This window comes from Abramis brama, assembly GCF_963993115.1.
Source record: "Abramis brama genome assembly, chromosome: 7".
In the NCBI taxonomy this organism is placed as follows: domain Eukaryota; kingdom Metazoa; phylum Chordata; class Actinopteri; order Cypriniformes; family Leuciscidae; genus Abramis; species Abramis brama.
The window spans coordinates 21,271,934-21,299,858 of NC_139969.1; the positions used below are offsets into that span (position 1 = coordinate 21,271,934).

The 27,925-nt window shown below is 36.1% G+C and overlaps 2 protein-coding genes and 1 long non-coding RNA gene across 5 annotated transcripts; 2 read left to right on the top strand and 1 right to left on the bottom strand.

Annotated features, from left to right (window-relative positions):
- Positions 1-1,926: 1,926 nt before the first annotated feature.
- On the bottom strand, positions 1,927-6,267 carry ttpa (tocopherol (alpha) transfer protein). 2 transcript variants are annotated; one of them, XM_084118985.1, is made up of 6 exons: positions 5,962-6,267; positions 3,874-4,027; positions 3,584-3,777; positions 3,206-3,316; positions 2,879-3,120; positions 1,929-2,732 (listed from the first exon to the last, which is right to left on the bottom strand). In XM_084118985.1, exons 1-5 carry the CDS (start codon positions 6,154-6,156, stop codon positions 2,890-2,892), a joined length of 885 nt encoding a protein of 294 aa, XP_083975111.1. In that variant the 5' UTR covers positions 6,157-6,267; the 3' UTR covers positions 1,929-2,732; positions 2,879-2,889. The 2 variants fall into 2 exon arrangements, with proteins under 2 accessions (XP_083975110.1, XP_083975111.1); XM_084118984.1 differs by having other exon boundaries at positions 1,927-3,120.
- A 5,586-nt stretch (positions 6,268-11,853) lies between these two features.
- Positions 11,854-14,156, top strand: LOC311087204. The gene is made up of 2 exons (XR_014607190.1): positions 11,854-11,998; positions 12,342-14,156. It is a non-coding gene; the product is annotated as an uncharacterized lncRNA (long non-coding RNA).
- Positions 14,157-15,259: 1,103 nt separating this feature from the next.
- Positions 15,260-27,910, top strand: u2surp (U2 snRNP-associated SURP domain containing). 2 transcript variants are annotated; one of them, XM_084120030.1, is made up of 26 exons: positions 15,260-15,366; positions 16,279-16,377; positions 18,551-18,662; positions 19,324-19,445; positions 19,541-19,608; positions 19,697-19,785; positions 19,950-19,985; positions 20,102-20,184; positions 20,270-20,435; positions 21,254-21,465; positions 22,045-22,088; positions 23,675-23,779; positions 24,210-24,276; positions 24,360-24,526; positions 24,660-24,822; positions 24,918-24,997; positions 25,089-25,176; positions 25,269-25,406; positions 25,537-25,717; positions 25,927-26,001; positions 26,091-26,154; positions 26,386-26,542; positions 26,639-26,749; positions 26,838-26,965; positions 27,066-27,233; positions 27,368-27,910. In XM_084120030.1, exons 1-26 carry the CDS (start codon positions 15,322-15,324, stop codon positions 27,504-27,506), a joined length of 2,907 nt encoding a protein of 968 aa, XP_083976156.1. In that variant the 5' UTR covers positions 15,260-15,321; the 3' UTR covers positions 27,507-27,910. The 2 variants fall into 2 exon arrangements, with proteins under 2 accessions (XP_083976156.1, XP_083976157.1); XM_084120031.1 differs by lacking the exon at positions 19,950-19,985 and having other exon boundaries at positions 15,266-15,366.
- Positions 27,911-27,925: the final 15 nt, after the last annotated feature.

A 27,925-nucleotide genomic window follows, 5' to 3' on the forward strand; every position in this document is an offset into this window, starting at 1 on the left:
CTGTCAATGCAAAACAATTCACAACATTATTACAGTTCGTATCGATGCGTGTAACGGTCGAATGAATTCGTCGTGTGATGTATGACCTTAGCACTTGAATAGGTTGTTATTTGCAAAATTACTGCAGTCTGGACTCTAGAAAATGAGTTCTGTTCAGCCTCCGATTTACTTGTAAACTTAGCCTGTAGGAAGAAGCACACGCTGAAGGAAACAAAGTTTAGTTTCTCAATTATACGAGCATTTTGTATTAAACTAACTTAATTAAACCGGATTTGTCCTTATAGTAGGCTACTATAGTGAGGGGGTGAAATTAACAACGTAAACTTTGTTCTTTTTTGCTTGGTACAAATTGTCCCATTGTTGCGCCCCACCCCCTTTCCGCTTATTTCCACCTCATCCAAAAATGCAGTAGCACTAGTGTGTAACGTTGAAACTATAATTCGGTTATACACTCTATTGCATTCACATAGGATAATCTTAAACAATAATGTTTATTTTCTGATTACTTGGGGTTTGGACATGTTTTGATCGAAACAGGAATCTGTTTAATAGTAAGTGTAATACAAAGAATGAAGTACCATTTGCTTTTCAGATGTAATGATTGTAAAGATAAAATTTAGCTGAAACCCACAACCAGATATTATTTTACAATTGGGACAGTTACCCTAGGAAAGTGGATTTATCTTTAAAGAATCACACACAATTAAAATATATATATATATATATATATATACACACCATGCACACATATTTGCATTAAATCATTTGTCAAAAGCTTTTGTCAAGACGTGCTTGTTTGGCAGATCTGAGTTATTCTAACCTCTCAGACAATGCTGCCATACTACATGCATGTCAAACATAGTAACTTAAATATAAGAAAGAAGGATTCACTTTGACTTAATTAAATCAATGTAAATTCAAAATCTATTTTGATCCTTTTCAAACAACCATTACCACTTAAGTGATGAAACACTTGAAGATTAATCTGTCCCGCGTGATTTCTAAACCAAAAAAGACAAGAACAGTCTAATATGGAAATTAGAGGCAGGATTAAATATGGCAAGTGTGCAAGACTAATTGTAACTTTGGTAATAGATTTAGTCAATGCTCCAACATAAAATATAAATATACTACAATACTCTTGCTGTGTGCATGAGATGTTCTGAGATACATGATAGGATAAAAGAGGTATGGGAACCATTTGGGCCTTTCCCACCATTTGGCATGTGTGAGAAAGTGTGATTTTCTTCACAGTGCAAATCTCCAGGATACTTTTGCCTATTCATTCTGAAGTGGTAGTTGTCCCCACATAATGTTTCAAAGTAGGGCTTTGGATATTAACAATTGGAGGTATGACATTTTGTACAACATTATGTATTGTGTATTTTTTACCACCAGAGGGCATCTGATAATTGTCTAAAAATATACTTTCGATAGATTCAACACTATCCTTGAAAATTACTGTTTTAGATATGTACACAGTTGAAAGTACCTCACATATGTTGTGCAAGTAATAACATTAAGTTTGTTGCAGCTTGTTGATGTTTTTCCCTTTGGAAACAACGTTTGGTACACCAATTGGAATAACATTGTGTTACAGCCCTTACACAATGACACCATGGTGATAGGGAGGGATTGTTATCTTAGTATCTCCTTCGTTCCCCCTGGAGACATTCCATTTTTATGTCCCTAACCATTACTAGACTACAAAACTATGGTTTTAAAATATTTCTTAGTGATATTCTTATTGTTACTGTTACTTATATATATTCTTATTGTTTAAATCTTACAATCTAAATAGACAGGGAAGATAATGGAAGATAATAAGAATTTGGCAGGAATGTAGTACACAGCCTGGAGCCTCTTCATTCACCCAATTGGATTTGGCAGCTTAACAGTTGAAAACATCTTCACACAATGACATTTGCGATTGTCCAGTTCCCACGTTTATTTGAGTAGCACATTGTGTATTAATGTGTCTGTGTATATCTTTTTATCATTATGGTAATGTACATTAAAGTGGGAAAAAAATAATTAACAGTTGTAGTTGGATAACAATTGATGACAACACAATTAAATAATGAGCCACTAATGTAAAACAGTGATTTTCTTCTGTCATTAGATACACTGTCTGACAGGAAAGGTGCAATAAACAGAACAAGAGGTATATACATGGTTTCAGAAATTCACATTTAAGGTAATCTATAAACAAGAAGAGCTCCAGTAAGGTCATTCGTCTCTGGTTATATTTGTTTAAGAGTCGGAGCAAAAGGCAATAGACCAAAGTGCCACTTTACAAACCCACTTAGAGTATACTAAATAAGTACATGCCCTCAGCTTTTTATTTATTTAAAATACAGCAAAGATTACTGAATGCTGCAGTTTACCATTGCATTACAGATCATTTGACATAAACACAGAGGCTAATGTTTTGTAACATCCTGAGTTTTGTCTATTGTTATGAAAATAATACAATAAAAACAATGACAGTTCAAAAGTAAAAGAAACAAAGGCACTTTGATATTTCAGTCTCATACAACATTGTACACTAGTTGTGTTATTTTAAAGATACTACAAAATCCTTCTTCTAAAAGCAACAAACATCTGAAATATAGTGCTATATTGTATCATCAGAGGTATATCAAGTACTTGCAATGAATATCTGTTTGATATAGAATTCAATAAAATCACATTATCCAAATGTGATAACTGGGAATGTCACCTTTTCCAGTCTGGAATGAAAATAAAAGTAAAGAAAAAAAAATCCTATTTAGTAAAAGATTACAATTACAATTTAGGTCAGCAATATTATCCTTAATTTCATAGAAAGTATGTAACTTGCCACAGCAGAACACAAAGAGCACATGGTGAGAAGTACCTTCATTTTAATTAGTCAAAGGCGGATGACTGAGAAGCATCACCTCCACCGCCTGATTCTTGCGGGTTGCGCAAGTCTATAGAGAGCCTATAGAGATAATCTTCAGACTGCATGATGAACTCAGTCCACTCTTGGCACACTTCATCTATGCCTGGTCCGGTTCCTCCATACACAGGAGGGAGAATAGCCTTCGGAAAGTAACTGCAGAGACTTCGGACATATGAACAGCCATGCATATGAATCTATAAGGAAAAGCATCACCATAGATATTAAACTGATTAAAACGAATCCTCTTAAAATCCCATAGTCTACTTAAATGTCACTAACCCGTTGTTTGATTTTGTCTGGAAGAAATGGACGGATCATGGCAAAGACGGGACGGAAAAAAATGGGCTCGTTTATCAAATGGATGCCGCGTACTTTCAAAGGAAAGGAATCCTGCAAGACAGATTTGTTTTTTTTTATTTGGGGGATTCATTTGAACTCACTCGATCATGTATTCATATATTTTTTTTCCATTTTTAAAATTAATATAAAAAAAGCTAGCTATAAGAGGAGGAGAAAAAACAACAACTATACACTGAAAAAAAAGTTTTTCTAGATGTGGAAGGGGTGTTAAACCTAGATATTTCTCCAGATATCCAATTGATAATTTCTTCACTAAAATATATAATCTTTCGTGAAAATGTTTAAATTGATACGTACCGTGAGTACAGAAGATATCTTTTTTGCCAGGGAAGGATTTATCTGCAGAGCATGAGCAAAGCACCAATCTTGGAGATCAAAAATCACTTTGAGTCCATTTTTTTGAGTCTCCCACTCTCGAACAATCAACTCTGACGTAATGAGGCTCACACGAAAAACCTCGTAAGCTGTAAATTCTTTGGGGTTCCACCGACCTGAAAACAGTGTTTGAAAATGTGTGATATTCCCCATTATAATGGCAGTAGTTTTTATTTTATTTTATTTTTTATATTGTGTGTGTATGTACTTGCCAATCCGATAGATTAAAACTCGACCTCCAGCATCGTCTCGTGATCTCAAAACTCCATGGTAATTGTTTTGGAGAAGTCCTATGATGGATAATGGCCGTAGATCTGCAGTTATTTCTGGACATTCTTGTCTCCATTTATGATAGTTGATTAACAGCTGTTGAAAAACACAAGATCAATTATATATTAGTCTCAAGTTTTTTATTTTTAAGAAAATTATCAGGACAAAAGAAGCATTACTCATTACATTGATTATGGTTGGTTTGACATCTGAACGCAATGTCAGTCAGAAAAGAAAAAATGTGTACATCAATTACTGAACATCCAGTCCCTACCTAGTCAGTATGGCTGAAATAACCTCAAAGTTTCTTTCACTTAAACTAAAGTGAGTGTTTGTGGGCCAGATATTTACAGATGTTTACATTAAACAAATAATAAATAGACAAGAAAACATTGGCATAAATATGCTATAAGCTATAATGTACATAAATGAACTGGTGTATATAATATAAATGGTTAAAGAAGAAGTTAAGATAACTAATTAATAAATAATAATAAACTTGAAAAGAAACAAACAACTATAAAAACTAAAATAGTGATGATACACTTGAAATTGCATTATGCATTATTTTATTTTGCATAAATTCGGAAATTACATATATGAATGGGCGTAGGATACATGGGGGACGTGTAGGCCTACTTTTACCGCACTTGTACTTTTGTACTTTTAATCAAACGTAAATTCGCCCCCCACACTTTTTGGGGGGCAACTATGTTCACATTAGGGATACAAAATTACGAGTTAACGAGTATATATTGGAATTAATGGGAATAAAATTTAAATTTGCTTATCTGGGACGCGTTGCAAGATGGCTCCGCCCACTTTAGGCTTCAAAAATGCTCTTAAGAAACCCACAGGTGACGTCACGGACACTACGTCCATATTTTTTTACAGTCTATATGGTTTGCATGCATGTCTGCTTATGACCAAACAAAATGTATATTTATGTTTGTATATGATACAGTTTGCATAAATTACCCCAAAATTTCAATGAATTCTCGTAAAGTTTCAAAATGGGAATATTTCCAAAATTCCTCAGCTCAACCGGAAATTTTCCACCCCTTTGCAACCCTAGTTCACATAGAGTTTTTCAAGGGCCAATGTGAATAAAATATCTAGATCAAAAGATTCAAAGAGACAAGATAGTCTATGACCTGACATTTTATTCTTATTCAAAACGAGGCGATGTGAACATTATGAAGCGCTAAGTGACTTTGGCTAAACAAACTCATGTAATGTAGGTTTCTTTCATACTCAAAAGCCAGAGGGCACTCCCTCACAGAAAGTCCAAAATGGACTCATAGAGGTAATAACTTATGACAATCCAGGAAATCCCCAATATGGACAAAGGTGTCCAGCTATGGCTGTAGCAGAGTAAAAAGCAGAAAACGTTTGACTGATGAAACGTGAAAGCAATAATCACACGCGTCAATGTATGATTTATATGTTTTTCAAGCCATCGCTGGGTATTTTTATAACAATAAAGTATATGAATAATAATGCAGTGCTATTGATATAGACATTATTACAGTACAGAAGCTATACAATATATTTTCTGTGATATATATATATATATATATATATATATATATATATAGGCCTATATATATATATATATATATATATATATATATATATATATATATATATATATTTATTTTTTTACATCCATGATGACTTATGCACAAGTGTTTGTAGTACATAAACCAATCATAAAATTATCATCAGGACAATATAGGAATGGTGGTGGTGGTGGTTGGGGGTGTATTTGATGTCTTAGCCAGTAAAAAGAATGAGAAGAAAAACTAAAGCCTGTCAATTAGATAGGTATTTGACATATCTGTGATGGCAATTTTATCCCAGCATACATGTGAGAGGTGTTGTGTAATATCAGCACGTAGCCTAAATGTTATTGCAAACCAAAACACGTCTCACCAACGGTGTTACTATCACTACAGAAAGCACGCGCGTCAGTTTACACATTAATCATTTGAGTTCAGTCAAAGTTTAGGTGAAATAGTGTTCCAAACCTTGAACGCCAGTGCCACATCAAAGTCTCTCGCCTGCAAAAAACGTATCAGAAATGTTTTCGACAAATCCAAGTGTCGAATGCTTTTTTCTGCTTCTGCTTTTTGCCTCAGCTCTGCCAAATACGGCGCAATCCGAACAGAATCGACAGGTAAATTATTTAATTCTTCGATGTTGTCAACTTCCTCAGACTTCATATTTGCGCGAGCCGATCGAGTGTCATTTTCTCCGAGCAGCGGTCTCACTTAAAAGGGGGCAGGGAATGAGCCCCTCACATCCCAATGAGAACTATAGCCTAATGTTTTTTTCACCTTTGTACATGTCAAGTTTCGTCAAACATTGACCAAGCCAACTTTGCAGACTGAATTAAATCTCTCTCGTCCAATTAAACAGACAAGACCCACGCCTTATTCAAAACTGAGATCAATTGTTGACAACAACTTGTGTATGACCTACGGCGCAATTCATCCAGATGTTTAAGATGAAGTCAGCATGAGTGTGAAATGAATTAATCATATTGCATACCACTATGAAAAAAGTCCACTGAACTTAAACCCCAAATTCTCTAAAGAAACAAAGAATAAGAAGGCAATTTTATACAGCAATTTAATTCCTGTTACAACTTTCCCTGATTTAACATTTATTAACCCTTTCATGCATACATTTCAACCACAGTCAAGGTTTATTTCCTATATGTTTTTATTGCTCTAAGAGTATGAAAAACAAGATCTGAACTTCTTTTATTTTTCAAAGAGATTTTCAGATGTCCACTTGAGTGGACAGTATGTGTTTTGGTTTTAACTGAAGAGATGTTGTATTAAACATAATACAGTAATAACACAGCTCTGGGAACCCAACTCAGACTGTAGAAAATGCTCAGGTCGAGTATGCCGATTTACCTTTATTATAGCTGATAATTCTGATTATGTTCAAAATGGACAAATTTCTACCGTAGCTCTCCTCTCTGAGAAAACCACAGACTGAAATCTACATTGATCAATTGATGTTTTCAGACAGTGGAAAAGAACTAGCGATCAGGGGTTTTCAATCTCATCTGAAATTAGCAGTATTGGGGATAACGAATTACAAGTAACATGCATTACATAATCAGATTACTTTTTTGATTTCACAAGTAAAGTAACGCACTACAATAACATGCATTACCTAATTAATTTTGCAGATTAAGTAGCCTATTTTCAAGAGCACATAATGGCGCTTTTCCACTGCATGGTACGGCACGGTTCGGCTCGACTCGGCGCGGAACGGTTCGGCTCGCTTCGCTTTTCCACTGCGTGGTACGACTCGACTCGGTACGGCACGGTTCGGTTCGCTTTAGCTCGGTTGCTTTTCCATTGCAGTTAGTACCGCTTCAAACTGTGGGACTGATCGTTATAGTTGCCGCCTCTACTGCCATGACATCATCGTAAACGCGCCACATTTCAAACGCACAACACAGGGGATGGTGCACTTGATTCTCGGCATGTGGATGTTTTTAAATTAAATTAAACGTTCTTATAATGGTTTACTATATGGAAGGAAAATTCTTAACGTGTAATTAAACGTTGCGTTCATATTCTGGGCTCATCTGATTTTTTGTACATAGCATAGCCTACTTTGTTATGATTTTAGTATCATAATGATTAATAAATGCACGCACAATTATCCGTGAACTTGATTTGAACAAATGCCTTTCAACTTGTGTGTGCAAAATGCAGAATTAAATGAATGTGCAGCAATCTTTACAAATAGAGAGTCTAGGCCTAATGTACTGTTTTAAACTAGCCTACTGCCATTAAAAAAGCGCATTTAGTTAATGTTATGTTATTTTTTTCCATCTGCCTATGTTGATTATGAAAAGTGAACAGCACGAGTAGAGACATGGAGCGAGTCGGACATAATTTTGACCACTTCATTAAGTTTTGTTTTGTAGAAAGCCTTTCTTTAAAGTGAATTTCGTTTTGTATAAATTGTATCTTAATTTTAATATTTTTTTCATCAAACAATTACCTGGATTGAATAAATAAGAGCAAAATAGACAATTTAATCATTGAGGCGCCCGAGCGGTCACTTGCATTGTACGTTAACTGGAGCGCATCTCATCCTCAAATACACAAAGCTTGAAATGTCTTTAAACGAAATAATTCAAAACAAAAAGAAATAGGCTACTCTCTTATGTAATCCATTATGTGCATTTCTCTCTATAGGCGCGTTTACTACGAATATGGCGATCGTCAACTTCATCTTTGCCATGCACAGACACTGACAGAAAACACTATTTTATAAATAAAAATCAGTGCACGCGTTTTAATAAAATTAAAACTTTAATTGTGATCATTAAAATAATTGAATATTAAATATTTTGTGGCCAAGTTTTGCTCATTTATTAATAGTATATATATAGGCTATATATAGGCGTAATTTTATTAAATTGAACAAGCGCAAAATTCAGCATTCAATCAAATATTCAAAAAGACTTAATAATAATGTTATTTCAACATAATATCTTGTTATTTCGACATAATGTGCGTGCAACAAGCAAGATGTGCATTTGTAAATCCGGGGATGCGTGCATTGATTTTTATTTATAAAATAGTGTTTTCTGTCAGTGTCTGGCAAAGATGAAGTTGACGATCGCCATATTCGTAGTAAACGCGCCTATAGAGAGAAATAACATTATTATTAAGTCTTTTTGAATATTTGATTGCTGAATTTTGCGCTTGTTCAATTTGATAAAATTAAAACTTTAATTGTGATCATTAAAATAATTGAATATTAAATATTTTGTGGCCAAGTTTTGCTCATTTATTAATAATATATATATATATATATATATATATATATATATATATATATATATATATATACACACACACACACATATGTGTGTGTGTGCCCTCAGCACATGCGTTAAAAATTATCCGGCGCCGCCCCTGACTGCAAGAAACAGTTTGCAAGAAACTTTTTAACTGCAAGAAACTACAACGTTGGCTGTTGTCTACTGGCTATTTAAATCTAGCGGGTTTGTCTCGTGCATGGTCTCGTGTCGCAAATACAATGACACTGGTAGTGACGATTCTGTCTGACCAATCAGTGATCTTCAGTGTTTTCACGTCACATTTTAGTATCGGTACGGTACGCTTGGAACCTCAACAGAGGTGGTACCATTTAAAGCGAGCCGAAGCGAGCCGTACCGTACCGTACCATGCAGTGGAAATGCGCCATAAGTGAGCCGTACCGAACCGAGCCGTACCGTACCATGCAGTGGAAAAGCGCCAAAGCGTGCCGTACCGAACCGAGCCGTACCGTACCATGCAGTGGAAAAGCGCCATAAGTATTGCCACAGCATATCACCCTGTAGCCCAAGATTGGTTGCCCACTGAAAGCAGAGTTGAGTCTGGTTAATACTTGGATGGGAGACCTCCAAACTAGGTTGCTACTGGAAGAGGTGCTAGTGAGGCCAGCAGGGGGCGCTCTCCGGGACACTATACTGTTACAAGCTCCGTCCTTCGGATGAGAGATTAAACCGAGGTCCTGACTCTCTTCGGTCACTAAAAATCCCATGGCACTTCTTGTAAAGAGTAGGGGTGTAACCCCGGTGTCCTGGCCAAATTCCCTCCATTGGCCCTTATACAGTCATGGCCTCCTAATAATCTCCTTCCAATGAATTGGCTCTCACTCTCTCTCCTCTCCACCTATATCTGGTATGTGGTGAGCGCCCTGGCGCCGTTGTACTGTGGATATTGTCGCATTATCCAAGTGAATGCTTCAAACTGGTGGTGCTTGCATGAGGAAAGAACCCTGACATGATTGTAAAGCGCTTTGGGTGAACAGAAGTACATAATGAAAGCACTATATAAATGCCTCATTCATTCATTCATTCATTCATTCAACAACAGTCACAGTATGAATTGTAGCTGATGTGTGATGTCCAATTTATTGGAAAGATGATTAATCAGAATTTCCTTCCAATCTAAAATCAATGCTTGGAAAATTTAACAATAATTTGACTCCCTGGATGTTACTTGATGGTACAACTAGGATAGAAGGAATGGGTTTGGAAGAACAATCCACATACATCGGCTTGCCACTTGGTGGCAGTGTATAGGATGATGGTGCACTAATGTCCAGTGCGCTGTAGTGGTCGATATGCAACTGTGCAATCAAAACCCAATACGCAAAAAATGGCTTGTTGAATAGCTTAGCCTAAATAATAGTTCAGCCTAAATCTTCAGGTGAAATCTTAATCTTAAATAGCCTACCTGAATGTAGCCTATACGTCAGTATGGTTTTACTATGTTAACTTGTTACAGATATTACAAAAATATTGTTTCAGATAAAAGGACATTAACAATGGCTTTAAATTGACCTTTTTCCACGTTTCTGGGTTTCTCAGAAGTGGAAGTCGTCAAGAGTGGTGCAGGTATGACGTCACTTTGTAGGCAAATCGGCAGTTAGCATCACACTGGTTTGCCTCGACAAAAACCCAATAGGATTTTTCAACAGGCTTGTGGATTATCGCAAAATAAAATAAAAAAGCTCTGTGATCAACAAAAGTTTATGATACTTGCGTTTTGTTTATAAAGATAATTTTCACAAATTAACACAACCTTTATGAATTTGAAACCTATAAATGCAGTCGCCAGAAGTAAAAAGCTAATGCTATAAACGAATTAGGCCTACACCATGGTCCTACTACTTCAACATCACCATAGGTAAGCTTTTGACAACTCTTTCAGTTTTTATATCTAAAAACATTTTCCTGCCATCGAAAATATACGACTTCCCACCTCGTAAATATGAACTTCCCAGGAGGACTTGAAAAACACCATAGGTTGCCTTTACGTTGATCTACAGTCGTGAGTCTTTCATGCGGAGACTCTCCTCATATTAATGCATAATTATGCATTTAAAAGTTAATGGCCAAACGGATATAAAAGTCCACATTATATTGCAGATGATATATAATACGAATAACATTAAATAAATATTTTTCTATTAGGTTAAACTTTGATTAGTCGCTCAAACATTTATCTAAACATACGGCCTTATAGTGTGCCAGAGCTGTTGAAAAAAAATCATATTTAACGGCTCTGGACTGGAGTGTGCAAGGATCCACACTTCGAAAATCCACCGGAAATAGTAGACCATCCGGGGACTTCTGGTAGAGGCCTACTCTTTTCAACATAGCCTACTATGCTTTGGGACACACTTATTTTAATCTCACATACTGTTTAGGATGGATATGGACATTGAGACGAAGGGCATGTCTATGTTTTGGCCTACAAAGTGATGTCATACCTGCACCAATCTATAGCGGTGAATGAGAGACTACATTAAATATATTTTTTGGTGTTCCCATTTGCTCAAATAGCAAAGGGAAAACTCCACACTAGTGTTTTCACAACTTTCAAAAAGATGAAAAAATAGAGAGATATTGATAACGGCAGTCAGAGGAGAGAAAGATGTCAACTTTATCATCAGCTGCTTTATTAGAACACCCTCACAGCATAGTTGTTTTGCAATGTAATTTACAAATGTAATATAATACAAAGTATAGTGTTATAAATGTAAATACTCTTTTTTTTTTATGAAAATATTATAAATATGTAAATATATATATTTACGATGTTGATGACCGTTACAACACGTCATCACAGTCTGTGAAAAGGGTAAATTATGGACTATTCTATACAAACCCACTCCTCAGAAACCTCATTATGTATATTTTTTTTAATGAAACAATAAAATAAATTTCACGCTTTAGTGTGTCTGTTTGTCATCTTCCCAAAATGTATGTCACATTTTATAACATCAATCAATCAGTCGTTTGACACGTCATTTGTTGGCTAACATAGCCTGATAGCTAAACTCAAGGACGCAGGGATTGAACATCTGTCTGCATGGTGACGTCACGCGCCTCCCTTGCAATGTAGCGCTCGGCGCAGTTTCCATATTTATATGTCGCTGGCTCGTCATTTATTTGAAAGTCCTCTTTAATATTAAGCAGCGATATGAACACATTTTCATGGCTTCACGGAGGTATGTACATGAACACCTAAATCCTAAAATTAACGTAGATAACAAATCCGTCTCATCCACCCTTGTGGGATGATGCAGTGATGATGCAGGGTAAACGGATGCTGCCTGCCGACGACAGTGGGATTAAATAATAATAACCTTATGAATGTTCTGCGTATTTTGGTTCGATTTAACTAGCAGATATTTTGAATCAATTATACTTTTTTCTTCTAATGTTACATAATAGAGGCATACATTTGGGCTTCATTTGCGAGTGTTGTCTAATGTTCGACGTTATTCTGTGTATTTAATTTCGAATAGGCCTATTTGCCATAGTTTAACTGTTATGATTTTGATGCTTTAGGTCACAGGGATGGAAAGCTGTATTTGATGCCTTGGATGTGCAGGCATTCTGAATGCATTGCCTCTGGCTGTGTGCTTTGTCCATCAGAACACAGGCTTCCAGTAGGCTATCAGCAGACACACCGGATAAGGAAATATTCAGCATTACCAGGATGAGATTCACATCTAAATAGGCCTTAAAGTGTGCTTTTGAATAAATACACCTGCTGGAATGAATCTGATTTGTCTGGCCTGTGGTGCAAGTCATGATGTAAATCTAAAACAGGTTCAGCTGCTCATCAGGTCCTGAAGAATCTCTTTTTGCACTTTTGGCTCTCGCTTTACGTGTTCACAGTGGACCTTGATTTAATTTATTTCAATTAAGGCACGCGGTGAATGCCAAGAGCGGAGCCACATATCCTTCAAAAAATGTAAAGTTGCCTGTTTATGACTATTCTAAAGGTGTTTCTTTCAATTATGTTATATTCCTAGTACTAGGCCTACTTAAAATGTTCATACAATCATACAATTACAAGAAGCTCTTCCATCATCTCTGTTTGCATTGGCATACTTTCACATGGTCATGTATGTATTCACAATTTTGTGAAATTTCAAACAAAATACGGACTCTGGCTAATATTTTTTTTTAATGTTGACTAATGGTCAACACATCTAGTACAATTAAAGGTCATCCTTCTTTTTTATTTTTTTTTAAGGTTTCTGACAGGCTTATGTTTTTCAATTGTATAAATTGAAAGTGTGTACCATGTAAATTCAAAATGTAAATTCTAACATGTTTTTTTTTCTTCTTTCTTTTTGACAGTGCATTGTTGGTTGAAATCTGGTTATCCTGAAGTTGGGTTGTAAAAAAATGTCATGTCACCTCAAATACAACATGATGCAAATCTGAAACTTAGAATGCTTATAACAAATAAAGTATTTGCATGAATATGAAAATTGTGTTCCGTTTGAAACTGTTTAACAAAGATTACTAATATGATCAGCTCTACTGGAGTCCTTGCAACAAATTTCTTCATAGGCTTCTGCTTTACTGATGTGTGAAATTTACTGCTCGTAAGGAGTAATTTCATGTTTGCAATTTAGCATACATTCATTTCAAGGGTTGATGGATTCATTTATTTTTTATGCTGCTTATTATCAATATTATTACAAAAATTACATTTCATTTATTGTCTGGATTGAAATTATTCATATATTTGCACCATTTAAGTGTTTGTCTCAAAATACAAGGCAAAGCTATAGAAGCATCTGAAGTGCATTATACAGACTGTTTAATGCTGCACATACATTTATGCAGGAATTACAGTTGCAGAAATGTTATGAAAATGTAGGCTATATTAAAAAAAAAGATATTTTTATATTTATATATAAAACGGCCAGGCATTCATATAATATTTTTAATCTTACAGTTCAAACTATAATCCGGCCTCTAGTTCATAAATGCCAGAGGAGAACTGGCCCCGACTGAGCCTGGGTTCTCCCAAGGTTTTTTTTTTTCTCCATGGTTCACCTGATGGAGTTTTAGGACACCATTAGGTCACTTGATGGAGTTTTTTCGGTTCCTTGCCACTGTTGCCTTTGGCTTGCTCAGTTGGGGATATTTTGGGGATATTTCATTTTATTTTATCAATCAATAAATTCCACTAGAAACAAACCTTGTTGTATTATTTTATTTTTATTTAATACTGTGAAGCTGCTTTGATACAATCTGTATTGTGAAAAGCGCTAAACAAATATACTTGATTTGATTTGATGTATGACATTAGTGAAAATACAAAATTATAAACAATAAATAATGGATGTCAATCACTGCAAAGTGCTGCATCAGAGTCGTCTTTGATACTGCCCGCTTAAGTGGGTCCAGTGTTGGGTGTAAATCATTACTAGTACTAAGTAATTAATTACTGCAACTTAATTACTTTTCCCTTGAAAAAGTAAAGTAAATGATTACTCTTAATTTTTCTGATGTAATTGCATTAAATACTGTATAGACTATAGAAAAATTCTATATAAAACAATTGTGGCCTATCAAAATTAACGTCTAATGTTAAAATAATGTAATATTTTCCCTTTAAATACATTTGTCAGTTCAAGAATAATTTATGTAACATTATGTAACATGTAACATAATTTGAAAGAATTAAAAGTGCAGTTTCATGTCTATCCTTGTTTTGTTCAACTGGTTGAGGTTGATTTGGGATTTTTTTTAAAGTTTAATGTAAGTAATGCAATACATTTAGAGAGAGTAAGAAGCACAGTAATCTAATTAGGCCACACTGTTAAAGATGTAATTAACTAGTAATTAACTTTTTTTTAGAGTAACATACTGAGTGGGTCAGAGCTTCCATATTTTAGTACTACTTTTACTTTATGCAGCATTGTATTACAGAATCTGCTGGAACTAAAGCACTTCACTGAAAGTTTGGATAGGCCTATTCATATACTGAAAATGTATTTACAGTGGCAAAAATTATATTGATTGACCCATAGCATATGTCTTGTTGCAAGCCAGTTTAGCACAGCAGGTGGCAGCCGCTGGTGTTATTTTGGTCGGGCTTTCATCTGGTAAGGCTAGGACCAGCTTGTCAATGAGTGAAACCAGCTTAACACCAGTTTGGCCAGGATGTGAGATCAGTTTGAAACAGCTGGAGACAATCTTAAAAAAGCAAGACAATCTTAAACCAGCTAAGACCAGCAAATCATCTGCAATAGTAATGTTCAGACTAAATTAGCCTAGGTACCACATGCATTGTACAAAAACAATTATTTTAAAATTGCATCCTGTGACATTTCAATGTCTAGTACATCAATAACAGTTAACATAATGTATACACTAGTACACAGATTGTGCTCATAGGCCTATGCCAGACATTGACAGACTCATCTTGGTCGGTCTTCAGTGTTACGTCAAATGGACTCGTTCACACTGGGAGAGTGAACGCGCTTCACGCGCTTCACGCGCTTGCACAGTGTCTGGCAAAATGGCGGACAAAACGCCAGGTGGGGCGCAGAAAGCCAACTCTAAGGTATTTCATGACTTTTCCATTTCATATCAGTATGTTAAAGCCGACCTTTCTTGTTTATGACAAGAAAGACGAAATAATATTGTGTCTGACTCAGTGGTGTGTCGCTCTGTGATACAAAAAAGGTCCATTGAGCTGCTCGGTTGTGATGCTAACTCGCTAGCAGTGTAGTTAGCTAGAAACCGGCGGCTGCACAGATTTTTTAAAATAATACAAACCCCCGGGCTAAAATATGTTTGCCATACATGCTGCATTTGACCATCTTATGTTTTTTTAATTCTCTTGACACCACCACAGAATATGAAATAAGTTAATGTGTGTTATTGTGTGCTGACAGAGCTAACACGAACGTATCTTTACATTAATATATGGACGCTGTACTGCTATATAGAGAAGATGGGCTTGATATAGCGCTGTGAATATCTAATTTGCGCGTTCAAAGTTGTGCTAACTTGCTCCTTTTGCTTTGACGAGCTAACGTGATAATGTTCGTCTTTACTATAGCCACGTGAAAGGGTCAACAGAAAAGGGAAAAACAGCTAAGATAGTGCCATAAACATATTGTCTGTATTTGTGTTATAGCCACACCAGCTCATCTGTCCTGATGTTTTCAGTGATTGGTGATTAACGTTACTGCAAAGTGCACATCTTATTATGCATGGCAAACAGTTACATCTTTACTTCACAGAAGCTAAACAAATCATCGCCGAAGATAGATAGACATCATTTTTTTTTCCTTCTTGTTTTCCCTTTCCTTTCCTTTGTGCAGTTTTGTTTTTATACGTTTTGTAAAGTATATGAGGAATGCACTAACATCTATTTTTACCCTAGGCAAGAAAACTAAAGGTCTGTGTATTAAGGAAGGAGATGTCATTGCTGACTTGTATAATTAAATCTTTTCATATTTTCATGCAGGCTTTATTGGAAAGTAAATTAAAGGCCTTTAGTATCGGCAAGATGGCGGTTGCTAAAAGAACACTAAGTAAGAAAGAGCAGGATGAACTCAAGAAGAAGGTAAGTAGATGAGGTCCAATACCAGACTGATACCACACATTAAATGACAGAGGATCACACATTAAATGACAGAGGATCACACACTACTAGACTTTTTAAGTCATTCTGAAAACTACAAACTCACACAGAAATGTGCAGATCATTGCTAGGAGAAGCATGTTAATTGAAAACAATGTGTTCTAAAATCAGTTCAAAATATCAAACATGGTTGAAATCCTCTGACTGGACGGTTTCATAGTCTAAAGCTAAAAATGAAATCTGTGCCCAATCGTACACTGTTACTTTCAGTGAAATCTGTTAACTCTGACTGCCCAAAACCTGCAGACTGGCTCTGGCAACTAGCAGTCATAGGACCAAATATGTTTGAAAGGGGCTCATGTTTCTTTGTGATTTAAAAAATATATATATATTTTTTTTCATTCAGAACAACTTGAAGTCTTGAAAGTTTCATTTAACATCCGTTATTTCATAATCTGGTCAGATTTGAAGATTTTAGAGTATTCAATTTCCAGTCTTAATTTTCATTTTAGGGTGAACTATCCCTTTAAGTCATCATTTACTGAACCTGGTGTTGTTCTAATGCAGTATGCCCTTCTTTCTTTTATGGACCACAAAAGGAGAATAAAAAAATGTCCCGCTCACATTGGTCCATATAATGGCAGTGAATACTCAAGCGTTTTAAAAAAGACGCAACAGAATCATCCGATACGACACGTGGTAAATTCCAAGTGTTCAGGGGGGTATAGCATATACATTTGAATTATTTACTTATTTTTGTATTGTAGAAATGTATTATTTAAAACTGCAGTCCATACTTTTTTTTGTGTTAGTGAGTACATCATGAATCAATTTTCCAAACCGTGTTTTTGCATTATCCTGAATCACTATGGTACACCTTTAATAAGTATTTTTATATTCAGAATATTTTAGACTGGTACGGTTCGTACCACTGCGGAGTAGCCCAGTACCTGCTTGACTTGTCTGAGACATAAACAGAGAGAAGTAGCTCCAGCTCCAGTGTTCTTCTGCAAGACGCATGCAGTTCTGTTTATTAACCGCCAGAGCGCCAAAAGTTACGGACTGCAGCTTTGACAAAAATCCTGACCTTGGTCGTTGGTCTTAACTGCACGTTTGTGAAACTCTATTAGCGCCGTAGTTCACTCCAACTGTCCCAGAAAAAGCACACAAGTTGAGAGAAATCAAGATGAATTAAAACGCGACATTAATACAACTCTTAGAAATCCCAAAGAAGTATGTGTGTACCTTCTTCACTGAGTTGAAATCTTTGTTTGTCAGTCAGATGACAGTCAAAATGACAGTTGACAGATGTGAACGCAATAACTTGCTGTTACGACAAACACAACAGATATATTCCCCTCAGAGAAGGCACAAGGGTTGTATTTCATGTCGTGTTTTTGTTAATATAGATTTCTTAAAACTTGTGTGCCTTTTCTGGGCGAGAGGGAGTGAACTGCGGTGCTAATAGAGTCTCACGAACGCGCACGTCGTGTAACTGCACAGAGAAGACCAGCAGCCAAGGTCAGGATTTTCATTAAATAATACATTACATTTCGATTTGCATACTTTCGTATACCCCCAGGACACTTGGAATGTACGGTGCGTGTCACATGGGATCATTCTGTGATACTTTTGTGTCTTAAAAAAAAAAAAATCTTGATGCTGGTTGCTATTTACCGCCATTATATGTTCGATCTAAGTGGGACATTTTTTTTAGATAGGGTATACAGCATTAAAAGAACTCCAGGGTGAGTAAACGATGACTTCATTTTCATTTTAGGATGATTTATCTCTTTAAGATGCAAAATTCAGTATTAACTGACTTGCATTTTACTGATCCCCTATAATGACACTGATTTGCAAAAATTCTTCCCAGTCCAGTCAATCTTCAGTGAAAATTACTCTGTGGCACTTTTCTTAGTGTATCAATATTGTAATTAATGTTAGAAATTTTAGAATTTCACTGCATTATAGTCAGTTATCTTGTTCATATTCACAAATGCACAATTGATAGTACATATTACAGTTAGACCAAAAAGCAGTATTATAAATGCACAGAACATAAACACATTGGTAACTGTCACATCCCAATAAATCTCACAAGTTTAACATAATTCCACATTATTCCACTTTTGCAATCTGTGATTTCTCACAGGAGGATGAAAGGGCAGCTGCGGAGATCTACGAAGAATTTCTCGCTGCGTTTGAGGGAGGTGAAGGAAAAGTGAAGACGTTTGTACGGGGTGGGATTGCTAATGCCACTAAAGGTAGGATTATCATGTGGATGTTGCTGCAGTGACCATAAGGGTTTTTTTCTCTTTATCATTTATAAAATATATATATATTCAAAAGTTTGGTTTTTGACAAGACTTTTTGAAAAGTCTCTTATGCTCACCAATGCTGCATTTATTTGATCAAAATACAGTAAAAACAATAATATTGTAAAATATTATTTCAATTTAAAATAACAAATTTTCTATTTGAATATATTTTAAAGTCTGATTTATTCCTGTGATGGCAAAGCTGAATTTTCAGCATCATTACTCCAGTCTTCAGTGTCACATGATCCTTCAGAAATCATTCTAGTATGCTGATTTACTGGTCAGACACATTTCTTATTATCAATGTTTTGAAAACAGTTGTGCTGCTTATTTTTTATTTATTTTTTAAAACCATGATAGATATTTTTCAGTATTCTTTGATGGATGGAAAGATCAAAAGAACAGCATTCATTTGAAATGGAAATTTTATGACTTAGTGTTTTAAAATTAGGAATCTCTAATAAATAATTTCCACAATACCAAACTTTTGAATGATATATATAAAGTTACTTTGCATTTTCTTTCAAATTATGCAAAATGGCCAATTTTTATATACATTCCTCTTAATTGTCCCTGCTTTAATATCTGTGTGACGTATCCATTACAGAGGAAGCGGCAGTCGATGAAAAGAAAGGAAAGCTCTACAAACCGAAGTCAAGAGTTTTGGAGGCTAAAAGTTTTTTACCTTTGGATACTCCTCCACAGTTTTTAACAATAGATAAACGCAATGTGAGTCTTGTCATTTATTTTCATTTAACATTATTTAAAAAAAAAACAATCTATTTTTTGTTATTTACCTGTTCTTTTTCTATTATATTGCCTAGGCATCGAAGAAGGGGGATAAAGAAAAGAAAAAGAGCAACCTTGAACTCTTCAAAGAAGAACTGAAACAGTAGGTGTTCTTTGCATTCTTATTTAACTAATGACAGCACCTTTAATATGATGATCTCAAATGTAATGCTATGTTTTTTTTTTTGTAGGATACAGGAGGAGCGTGATGAGCGTCACAGGTTGAAGGGCCGAGTCAGTCGTTTTGAGCCTCTTCCCACAATGGAAGGAAAGCGATCCTGTAAGTTCTTTCTTGTTTTTCCCATCAAAACATGTTCACTCATGGTGTCAGACCCAGTCAAGTTTGTGCCCCTCCCACATGTCTCGGCCACTGCCACAATTCAGCAGTGTATACGCTTTCAGATTCAGGAAACAAAATTCACACTGCTTTTCTTCTGCTTTTAGCGGATGGTTCTTCACGAAGAAACCGTCCGTCCAGTGGTAATTTTGTTTTATATACTGTGTAATGCAATGGCCTTTTTGCTGTTTATGTATCCCATCATGGAAGAAGGGATGGTAAAACGTCAGTTGTTATTCAAAGCTTCTTTTTTTTTCAGTCTTGGATGATTCAGCTCCTGGCTCTCATGACGTTGGTGATCCTACAACTACAAATCTGTATTTGGGGAACATAAATCCTCAGGTAGCTGATCTTTTTTTCCCTGGTGATTATTGTTAGGTCTCAAGCACAAAAATGTCCATTCTAAAACTGCTCTTTCACCCTCTAGATGAACGAGGAGATGCTCTGTCAGGAATTCGGTCGCTATGGTCCATTAGCCAGTGTGAAAATTATGTGGCCCAGGACTGATGAGGAAAGGGCCAGAGAAAGGAATTGTGGTTTTGTAGCCTTCATGACGAGAAGAGATGCTGAACGCGCACTTAAACATTTAAATGGTAAATAAATTCTTATTCAGATCTGTTAGTGGTCAACCAATATAACATGATAAATTGGATGCTGTTTTGCTCCTTTTTCTTGACATCGGCAAATAAGGTTTTTTATTTGGCCGATAACTGTTTGTAAAATATTATGTAAAATAACTAATTTAATTGTAGAAATAATACATGTGTTATTTACTATCTTTAAAAAGTGAGATGATATATAGGCCTATATCAGCTCTATATCGGCCGTCTGCCACCCTGCTCTCTAAAGCCACTTTTCCACCGTTGGGCCAAACCATTCTTCTTGCTTTACTGTTCCATTCCGTGCCAATCCGGCCCAGCCGGTACGGATATGGTTTGATTTCCACTGGGGTTGACAACGGATCTTTTTGAAATGTAAAGAGCAAGAGTTTACAGACGATATAAGATGTAAATAGCTACCGTTTTATGAAGGATGATCGGATATTTCTATTATTAACTTGTTTACTTCGCTCAAATAGCATGCTTGGCCAGCTACAGAGAAACTGGCAACAGACAAGTGATCAATCCTGAGTGGCGACGTCAATACATGCATTCTACCAGCACGGTTAGCTGAATAAGAATTCCAGGCGGAGAAATTGTGCCGTGCCAAACCAAACTCAAGTGAATATATAATTATAACCATTCCTTACCAAAAAGTGGAAAAGGAAAAGTGGCTTAAGATTTCAGCATTGGCCATTAAAAAAATGTAACTCGGTCAACCACTAAAATCTATGCATTCTTTATAATCACTTTGTGTTTATTGTTTCCCTCTTGACACTAATGAATAATTTGGCAAATGCTGACCATTTCAGGCAAAATGATAATGAATTTTGAAATGAAACTGGGATGGGGCAAAGGTGTACCAATTCCTCCTCACCCAATATACATTCCACCTTCAATGATGGAGCACACCCTCCCACCTCCACCCTCCGGTCTGCCCTTCAATGCCCAGCCCAAAGAGAGGCTGAAGAACCCCAACGCTTCAATGCCTCCCCCTCCGAAGTGCAAAGAGGAGTTTGAGAAGGTAACTTGGCATACGTGGGACAAAAAGATTTTGGTTAGCATGGTCATAAATGTAGTTAGGGTAAATTACTTTCTTAGTAATGTTTGTTTATATGCATTTTATTTGTGTGTGTGGAAGAAGTGCAGATGTTTTTCATCTAGCTTTTTGTGAAAAGTTTTTGTTCATAGAATTGTGCAATTTGACTAAATTAGCCTTTTTGGTAAAAATCGTATAAATGACATTATATGTGTACCATGCTGATTGTACCGGTAAGTGTTTTGAAGTGTAGATTACTCATTGTCATTGCACAAGACGTTTTATAGGTTTTGAATGCAAGTTAAGATAAAACTGTTCTCCTTTGATACTGTCTGCTTGAAAGAAATGTAAAGAGACTTTTTAAAAATATATTATGAATGTAGATTGTGTATGATTTCACTGCCTCTTTCTCTAAGGAATGTGTTCAGTCAAGTTTTAAAACTGACACCGTAGAACACGTTTGTTGTTGTAGGAGTATATGTTGCATTTAGTGTTATGCTTGTTTCTTTTTAACAATACTCACATATATTCTATGTTTATTATCTGATGTGACTTCATATCCAGACTCTGTCGCAAGCCATAGTCAAAGTGGTTATCCCAACAGAAAGGTACATGTTTTTCTTTTTTTCCAAATTCTTATGAAATGTAGAGAACTTATCCCATCTCTGTAGATTGAAAGATTGGCCATATCCATGCTACCAGAGGCTGGTTTGAGTGAGCAATAGTTGAGGCCTTGCATGAAAATCAGGAGCAGCTACTAACAATACAAATCACACACATGCATTGCATTTCTCTACAAAGGGTTTGCATCATACTGCTCAGATAGTGAAGGTCATATTAGTACAGAGAGTTATGTGGGTTTATCGTTTTGGTTCTGTTCAAAAGTTTGAGGTCAGTCAGTAGTGATAAAGACATTTATAAAGTTGCAGAGATTTCTGTTTTGAATAAATGTTGTTGTTTTTTGTTAACCTAGTTGTCGAGGAATCCTAAAGAAAATGTGGTTTCCATTAAAAAACTGTTTTTAACATTGATTATAAGTGATTCTTGAGCAGTAAATCAACATATTAGGATGATTTCTGAAGGATCACGTGACACTGGAGTAATGATGATGAAAATTCAACTTTGCCATCACAGGAATAAATTACATTTTAAATATATTAAAATAGAAATGTTATTTGAAATTGTATTATTTCTTAATGTTACTGTTTTACTTTATCTTGCATAAGAAATTCTTTCAACAACATTGAAAAATCTTACCAGCCTCAAACTTTTGAACAGTAGTGTACATTTTGAATGAATGCTGTTTGGTGTTTGTAGAGCCTCCTTTTAAACAGAACTGTTTCAGATGTTAGCGTTACGGCATGCTTCCACTGGATTTTGAGAGAGTGGCTCAGGTTTAATCAGACATGCTACATCAGATGTTATTCATTACAGCAATACTAATTTAGCAACTAAAACACTACACAATAAACATTCACCTAGTGTCAGTTACACAAAAAACAGCCCTCTGGCTATTGCTCACTTTAACTGCCCCAGTATCATGGCACAAAAGCAACACCCAATCCCCGTAGTCTCAGTGACCTTTGACATTGGCCTTGGTGAGCAGCACAAGTTGAACTGTCTGCAGCAGCGAGGGACCAGAAAAGCGTCACAGGATGGATTGGGGAAAGTATACAGAATGATTGCCTGACATTGGTATGATCGGCTCCAATACTTGTGATTTGTGTTTCAGTACATTTGAAAAACATCATCTCTTGATTTTATCGGCCACTTCACGAGCCAGTCAGGAAGCCAATTGTTGTCCCTATATCTTAACTGACTCTAGAAGTGCTTACATGATTTTGTCCCTCTCCATCCACACTTGTCTATTGTCAATAAGCAAGAAAAATCACTGTCACTCGGCCTCACATTTAGTATCTCAGTGGCACGTCCAGTTTTAAGTTACAAGGGCAGAATGCTATGGCTGAGACTCAGATGTAGATGTAGAGAGGATTGAAATGTTTTGATTGTTACAAGCTGTTAGACTGCCAGTCAGTTTTAAATGTTAAAAACTCAAACATGTCAATAGACTCATGGATAGTAAGTGCAAGGATGTTGCATTTCATCAAATGTCATAATGTATCAGTAGCATTTGTTTAGGTGTGGCTGTTGATGGCGCTGAATCTGTTTCGCTTTAACTGTGTTTTTCTCGTAGGAATTTGCTCTCTCTCATCCATCGAATGATCGAGTTTGTTGTGCGTGAGGGTCCCATGTTTGAAGCCATGATCATGAACAGAGAGATCAATAATCCACTCTACAGGTCAGTGCATATTTATGAATGAGGCTAGCAGGCTACTTTTTTTTTTTACTTCAAGGCGTGAAATGAAAATTCATCCCATCTATTTTGCACATGCATGTTTAAGAAACAATTTGACTTCATAATTTAAAAATAAAATGTCATAACTATATCTTCCAGTAAAATGACAGACTTCTCCAATCATTGTCTGCTTAAACTCTGCCCCTTTCTTACAATCGACTGCACTCTCGCATTTACATCTGCCTCCATCCAATCTGCAACCAATTAATAGAAATCCCCACCCTAAATTTTTTTTCTCAATAATTCAGTGTTTCGGTTAGATACAAGTCACAATATGGAAGAAAAGATCTTAAGTGATTTAAGTCAGACAGTAGTGATTTTTATAACTGTACTTGTCTTGATTATGTATTCAGAATTTGTTTGTATTCTACAGATTTTTATTTGAAAATCAAAGTCCAGCTCATGTTTATTACCGGTGGAAGTTATACACCATATTACAGGTTAGTCTTATTTATTTTTATGATTTTTTCAAAAAACTTTATTGAAATGTCCAGACATAAAATTTCAAAATGTCCACTCATAGGGCGAATCTCCTACAAAATGGAAAACGGAAGACTTTAGAATGTTTAAGAACGGCTCTTTCTGGCGACCACCGCCTCTCAACCCTTATTTACATGGTACTCCTGAAGAGGAGGAGCGCGATGATGATGATGATGAAGAAAGTGGCAAGAAGGGCACCTTGAAAGACGAGTATGTCTTAGTATTGAAATCTGTCTTAATGGATTCCATGGAGATCTTGAATTCTTCTAGTGTGATGCTACCAGTTTTTTGGTTGTATTCAGTATTGTTGGTTGTGTGTACTAAATACTCTCGTCTGCTGCAGCGAGAGGGATAAACTGGAGGAGTTACTCCGAGGTCTCACGCCGAGGAAGAGCGACATAGCTGACGGCATGTTTTTCTGCCTCACGCATGCCGATGCTGCTGAGGAAATAGTGGAATGCATTGCTGAGTCTCTGTCCATACTTAAAACACCTCTGCCAAAGAAGGTTAATTTGTACTGTAGAATTAAGATTGACAATTTTGATTGATTTTTGTTTCATTCATCACTTTTGTTTACATCTGCATTTCTGTCCTCCCTCAGATTGCAAGGTTATATTTGGTGTCAGATGTGCTGTATAACTCCTCAGCAAAAGTTGCTAATGCCTCTTATTACAGAAAATTGTAAGTTTAACAATTATTTTAAAGTGCGCAATCAAGGTATTAGTTCTTGTTTGTCTTCTTTTTAATGTGTTTGTCTTTTATTCTTTTACAGCTTTGAAACAAAACTTTGTCAGATATTTTCTGACCTAAATGCCACTTATAAGACAATACAGGGTCATTTACAATCAGAGAATTTTAAGGTGCGCCATTCGGCTCAAATTTTTAACCCATACTGGTTTTATAATAAAGTTAACTATCTGGATTTGACGTTTCTCAATTTTGGTCCTCACAGCAACGAGTAATGTCCTGTTTCCGTGCATGGGAAGACTGGGCAGTGTATCCTGATCCGTTCCTGATTAAACTTCAAAACATTTTCCTGGGACTCGTCAGTCTCGATCCTGAAAAGGAGATTGAAGAACTGGTGCCCGAGGTTAGTTTGGTAGAGATTGGCTGATTGAGTTATATTTCATAGGTTGTCAGTGATAAGATTTGAGTTGTCACAACTCATCTCAGCATGGATTGAATGATTGGATGTTTATTGCGTTTTCACTTCACCTCAGCTGCCAGAAAGGACTGAGGACATTGATGGTGCTCCTATTGTGGAGGAAGAGCTGGATGGCGCTCCTTTCGATGATGTTGACGGCATGCCCATCGATGGAGCGCCAATTGATGGCGCACCACTCGATGACCTGGATGGAATGCCCATCAAGGGAACAGATGATGATCTGGATGGTATTCCTTGTAAGAATGCTGACAACATTGTTTATTTACTTACTCATTTTACCTTTCATACACTCAACTCCCACTTAATAGACTTAACACATCACTCTATTCCAATATCGAAAAGAATATACTTTACAATTACATTAGAATTGCTATATGTCATGGCAGATGTTCTAAAAGAAATTTGTTTAGGAAAAAATGTCAGGACTTTTTCTTTTCTTCTTTAGTTGATCAAAAACCAGGTTTTAAGGTCGCTCCGTCAAAATGGGAGGCAGTGGATGGTGCTGCTTTGGAAGCTCAAGGTTAGTCCAGATTACGTTTATCACATCATCTAAACCTTAGTTACCTCATCCACCCTGTACACATAACATTTATTTTTCTCTATTTTTAGCTGTAACCACGTCAAAATGGGAAATCTTTGATCTGCCAGATGAATCTGAGAAAAGTAAATCAAGGTACATTTTCCTAGTTCTACTAGGCTTGGGAAACTCATGATTATTAAATGTTAAAGGACATGCAAACGTCTTAGAAATGTCTGTACTGATAATTTTTTCTTGTTAAGCTCAATTTTAAAATATTAAATTGAATCTCTATAAAGTGATTTCTAAAATTTCTTATAGTAATCACAAAAATCACCAATACATTTGCCATGCAGTTTTGATCTAATTTTCACTTTCTTGTCATAGTTCAACACGTGAAACTGAAAGTAAAGACACTCTCAGAGCTTCCAGTGCTGCAGAGCAGCAGTCCTACAGTAATCCCGTTAGAGAAGAATATGATTCAAAGTCTGCTAAATTTTTTGAGATGAGCGAAGAGAAACGTGCCAAACTTCGAGAAATTGAGGTATACCTAAATGCTAATAAGTGTACTAAACATAATGCTTCACATTCTTGAAGCTTTTAGAGATCTCAGTCATGTTTTTCTTTGTCTGTGTTACAGCTTAAAGTCATGAAGTTTCAAGACGAGCTTGAATCTGGAAAACGACCCAAAAAATCTGGACAGAGTATTCAAGAGCAAGTAGAGCTTTACCGGGACAAGTTACTACAGCGGGTTAGTATCAGCTTAATTGTTTTTGACATTCATTTTAGTCCTTTTATTTTGTTTGAAACCATACTTTTTTTTTTTGGACATTGTTCAGGAGAAGGAGAAAGAGACGGAGAAAGACAAAGAGAAAGAAAAAGAAAAAGAAAGAAAAGACAAAGATAAATCTGATGTGTCCCACAAAGAGAAGGACAAAGATGACTCCACACCAGGCAGAAAAGAAAAGTAAGATCCCTGCATAAGACCCTGAAGCTCCTTCAGCAAATGAGTAAATGTCTTTCAGAAATGGAGAACTCTGAATGCATTTAAGATTGTTTGTTTACAGAAAACGGAGACACAGTCCCTCCCCCAGCCCCACCCGAAGTAGCAGCAGTAGGCGCGGCAGGTCGCCCTCACCACGATCTGAGCGCTCTGATAGATCCTATACAAAAGACAGCTCTCGATTGTCTTATAAAGACTCTCCGAGAGACAGTAACCGCAAGTCTTCGAAAAGGTAAATGATTTCATCTCTTCATCGTTGCAGCATAAAACTCAATCCTGTGTGTTGTGGTGTCGTTGTCATTACAAGCATGTTTATGGAACTAAGCTGAATGTAATAATCTGTATCGTTTTTTTAAATGATTTTAGGTCTCCTTCACCACCAAGAACACCTAAGAGGTCGCGTAGGTCCAGATCAAGAACGCCTAAAAAATCCTCAAAGAAATCCAGATCTCGGTCACGATCGCCTCACCGTTCTCACAAGAAATCCAAAAAAAGCAAACACTGAGACTTCTGGCTATGAAAATATGCCTGGGTTGTCTTTTGTGCCTCAAATTTGTCCTGTAAATCAGTGTGAGGGACATTCCCTCTTTAACCCACCCTTGTTTTGAAGCTCACTCACATTGGCACAAGAACAGTGTTCAAGGGTCATCTATTGGGTGTTTTATAATGTCATTTAGGAGCTTCCTTTGATGTTCCAAATGTCCGAAGAGAAAATAACTGCAGTGGTTGGGGAAATCTTCCTTCAACACAAAAACTATTGTCTTATTCTTTTTTTCTTTTTTTTTTTTTTTTCTTTTTTTTTGTCATTGTTTTTAGATTCCTTGAAACTGACTTAAATTAAAATAGTGTAAGTTTCAGTTGTATAGATGTTTGCTTTTCAATAAAGACAATTTATGTGACTCTCTGAAATGCCTTAGTATTTGC